The sequence below is a fragment of the Nuphar pumila genome, chromosome 9 (assembly GCF_984573655.1).
Source record: "Nuphar pumila chromosome 9, dmNupPumi1.hap1.1, whole genome shotgun sequence".
NCBI lineage: Eukaryota > Viridiplantae > Streptophyta > Magnoliopsida > Nymphaeales > Nymphaeaceae > Nuphar > Nuphar pumila.
The window spans coordinates 90087353-90091807 of NC_143257.1; the positions used below are offsets into that span (position 1 = coordinate 90087353).

Genomic DNA, 4455 nt, shown 5'->3' on the forward strand with positions numbered 1-4455 from the left:
AAATCACCATGCACCAGTAGAATTCACAAAAGTAAAACTCAGGTTTCAGCAGCAACTTTTGCCTTGATTATGGCATGAATTGATAACAAAAATAATGTCAGACGTGCCTTTGGTAATGAAGCAATGGATGGAAGGAGACCATGGAAATAAGAGCAAATTACCTGAAAACCAACTGACCAGCAGATAGCCACTGAGTACAGGCTGGATTACACAAGTAATTAACAAACAATTTTGTTTTCAGGAGACATGGTAATGCTCAGACAACCTACTTCACTCTAACTTCAAGCAAATGCAGTTCATTTAGTTTCCCAAATGAAAAACTTCTCCGGATCAAACACGATGGCCAACAAAAGGAGCAAGAATAACCATAAGAGTAGATGCCAACATCAAAGAATGCCTTTTTTTTTGTAACATTGGATTCAAATCTCTTTTTTTAGTAACACTGGATTCAGTGAATGGGCCAGCTAAAGTATGAATAATAACCCAAAGCAAAGTGACAATAAAACAAATGGAAGAGAAAGGATGGCAGAACAGAAACAAAATAATTACCAACAGATTGCATGAGCTAAATTCTATGTGAATTGCAACTTAATCAAGAAACGAGAGAGAAGAATGTGGGCCAGATAGAAGGTTTCTTCAAAATATTCAGAAGGAATATCAACTCAGAAGTTTAACAAAGATAAGTCTCATAAACCTAAATGGCATCAATGGCATCCTCCATCTGAATGAGAGCATAATAATTTTACTCGGGAGAAATATATCATAATATTTAAAATTTTGTAACTAAGAAAGGTATAGCAATCACAAGATTACAGCCTTTGAGCTTTTTAGTTGATATCAGGAAAATTGAAAGAAGGGCATATTGAATAAATAAAGTAAGTTGACTCTACCAGAATCAGCACAGATCTCCATGGCAATCAGCATCTAACAAGACTCACCCAGACGAATGCGCCCAGTTTTAACAGGAAAGGTTATGACAACAGCATTCAAAGCCACGGTAATGGTTTTTTGTGGTTCCAACGAAAATGATATAGCTTCATAATTATAAATGTTTAATGGCGTCATCCTTGTCATGACGATATAAATGTAAAATGAGGCAAATGCAACAACAAATGCCTGGTAGATGATTCAAATGACAGAGAGAGAACCTGTAATTGTATGGGTGCATGTGGAAGAGATTTAGCATTATCATGATCAGAGTTCATGTGCTGACCTGCTAGGATAGGATCATTAAGGCAAATAACCTGGTGGCCATGATTTATAAGTTCTTCAAATAGTAACACTGGAAAGATTTCCTAGTACATTAATCACTGAAAACTTTCTCCACAACCGTACTGAGAGATATCATAGAGTGACTATTCTTCATTACCATAAATCTATTTCCAAAAAGAAACATAACTGAGCTATGAGTTTGCACAAATCCATTCCAAGTATAAAAATAAATTGCATTGTTGAATATGAGTACAAGAAAGACAAAAAGAAAGGCTCAAGCTTGGAAACTATAAGAATAACAACTACCAACTACATCTTCTAGCCAAGAAATCATCCATGGGTGAATCTATGAAAAATGTCATTATGTCTATTACCGTAGGTAAGAGACCTTGAGCCCAAACAATTTCCAATAAAGGTTGAACTTGAAGGAGAAAACGAGATCACATTCTTGTACATGATGAATCAAAATCATCAGGTGCAATTCGAGCAATCCAATTATTGAGAGTCTTTTTTATCTCAGAATGATTAACATACGCCAATTCATACATACTGCAGAGGTTTACCACGACAGCCTCGTTCAAAGCAACTGTTGGCTCTCTTTCTAGTGCACTCTCCAATGCTTTAATAGAATCAGAGATATCCCTCGAATACATCAAGCACAAGGCCTTGTTATTGATTGCAATGATGTCGGAAGGGTCTCTCTCTATAGCCTCCTCGAACTCCCTAATTGCCGAGGTGTAATCCTTCTCAACTAAATAAGCCAATGCCCGATTACGATTAACAAGGTTCTTGAACTCGGTCTCGCCCAAGAATCGACTCGAACACTTGGTTTTCATCAAGCTCTCGATATGCAAAAATGTAGTCCTCGCGCCATTCAAGTCGCCAAGCTGCAATTGTACATAACCGAGCTTCGACAGCAGCACTGGATCGGACGGGTTCCGACCCAACAACTCATGAAGCAATGTTATGCAGGCATCAAATTCTTTCTGGCTCAAATGGTGGCTAAGAATAGAGCTGATCAAAACCATCTCCCTTCTTTCCCACCGATCCCGACAAGCTTTCACCGCATCGATCGCCTCATCAACATCACCGGATGCCAATTCCCCCATTTCACCTCTCGCAGAGTTCAACGGATCGACAACCAATCCAGATGCCTCAGGCAGCTGCGTAGTTGGTTCAACCCGAAAACCACTACCATCTTTTTTCTCATCTGAACCATCGTGAATCGTGCCCTCTGACTCCCAAATCAAGCTTTCGGCTATTCCACCATCAGATTCAGAAAGGCCCACTTCATCAGAACCAACCCCAAAACCTGAATTTTCGGACAATTCATGCCGTTCACCGATTCCCCCATCAGATTTAGAAAAGCCCAATTGATCATCGCCATCAGAACCCGATTTTTTGGGCAATTCACGCCGTTCTGAGGCGAATTCCCCATCTTTCAGCTTTCCCCTGACGAAATCAAGCAAAAGATACAACCGATCCATGGTTTCCTGCCTCTTTCCGAGCCTCTGGGGCATCTGGGCGTGCAGCCACCGGAGGCCGAACGGCACCATCGATCCGGACTTCCCTGGATAGTGATCGGGGTAGGTATCGTAGCGATACTTCTCGGCGTCGAGGTCGCCAAGGGACTCCAGCTCGTCGGACGCCTCCGAGAACTTCCGGAGCTTGGCGAGGGCGAGGACAGCGAAGGAGAGGTATGCGAGGTGCTCGTGGGGGCGATGCAGGAGGGAGAGCTTGCGGGCGATGGCGATCTTATCCAGGAGGGAGCGCCAGGAGCCCTGGCGGGCGAGGTCTTGGAGGGAATCGGCGTCGTGGCAGAGGCTGGAGAGGGAGATCGCCTTGTGGTGGTCGCCACCAGCAGCAGCAGGAGGAGGAGGAGGAGGAGGAGGAGGAGGAGGAGGAGGAGGATCGGAGATGGAGAGTTCGCTTGCCTTCGCCGCTAGTGCTTCCATCCTCTCTCTCTCTCTCTCTCTCGATTTCTAGGGCTTGCTCTGTTCGGAAACCGCCATTGATTTCGCTAGGGTTTGCAGAAGTTCTTTCTCTCTCTCTCAAATAAACGCAGGAACTAATGGGTTGGGTCCGGGCTTGCGAGAAGAGTCTCAACTTTTGTAATTGAACGTCCCATCAATGACGTGAAGTTTGTCTCGTAACTAACTAACTGAGAGAATCTCAAGTGTGGCAAAGGCTTGCTGAGGGCATACGCAATTTGATCATTGTTGGCTTAAGGTTGATCCGGCTTAGTTGTATATGGTAAAGCCCCAACTAAATTTTGATATAAAGTTGGATCTGGAACCAAATCTCCTGAAAATGTGAAAGATGAGTGTCAGCTTTGCATGGGAGTACTAAGCGGTTCCATTAGTGCACATTGCATAATATCAAAGATATATTTGGATTGAGATAAAAAAAAAAGCCCATGAGAAGTTCCAACGACTTGTATGCCTAAAAAATAACTAAGCACTCCTAGATCTTTTATTGAGAATTCAGTGGTTATATTATGAACAAGAGATTGAATTGTAATTGTTTTTCCTGTTACCATTATTTCATCAATATAGATAAGCACATAAAGAACGACTCCTTGTCTTTGCCTATGATTAAGGAGGAAACATATCGAGATCCAACAAATCTTAAGATAAAAAAAAGGCTCAATCATTCAAACCAAGCTCTTGAAGCGTTTTTAAGACCATAAATAGCTCTATGAAGCTTGCAAACATAGAGGGATGTTGAAAGTCAATAAACCCTGGAGGTTGAGTTATATAAATTGTTTTCTTCAAAAAACCATGTAAAAAGACATTGTTGAAGTGTAACTGTCTAATGAGTGAGCCAAAGTATCAAAAGATAAAACAACATGGTGGGTTTTATAACAAGACTACATTTTTTAAAAATAATCGACCCCTTCTGGTGAAACCCCTTAGCTACAATAAGAGCTTTGTAATGAACCATTGAGTCATCAACATGCCATTTGATCTTGAACACTTATTTGCATCCTACAACATTTTGCTGAGGGAAAGTAGGGACTAAGGTCTAGGTTTTGTTTTTAGTGCGTTGTAGCTTGTCTCTAGCATGGGTCTTTGTTAGCTTGACCAAAGGTGGTTGGTTCATGTTCAGACACAAGTTAATGTATAAGACCAACAGGGAAAGGATGTTTGGTAGCTAAGAAAAAATTGAGCTTAAGGGTTCCTTCTTGAGATCTTGTGATCATATGATGAGTTCTAGGGATGGGTTGGGGTTCAGGCTCAAGAG

At 41.6% G+C, this 4455-nt stretch overlaps 1 protein-coding gene across 1 annotated transcript; it reads right to left on the minus strand.

The window, feature by feature from the left end:
- Positions 1-1397: 1397 nt before the first annotated feature.
- Positions 1398-3263, minus strand: LOC149828687 (uncharacterized). Its single transcript, XM_090016939.1, has one exon. The coding sequence runs from the start codon at positions 3165-3167 to the stop codon at positions 1653-1655; it is 1515 nt and encodes a 504-aa protein (XP_089873065.1). The 5' UTR covers positions 3168-3263; the 3' UTR covers positions 1398-1652.
- Positions 3264-4455: the final 1192 nt, after the last annotated feature.

Excerpts from the sequence above, each read along its gene's own strand:
- LOC149828687 (XM_090016939.1), bottom strand. The coding sequence starts at position 3,167 with ATGGAAGCACTAGCGGCGAAGGCAAGCGAACTCTCCATCTCCGATCCT.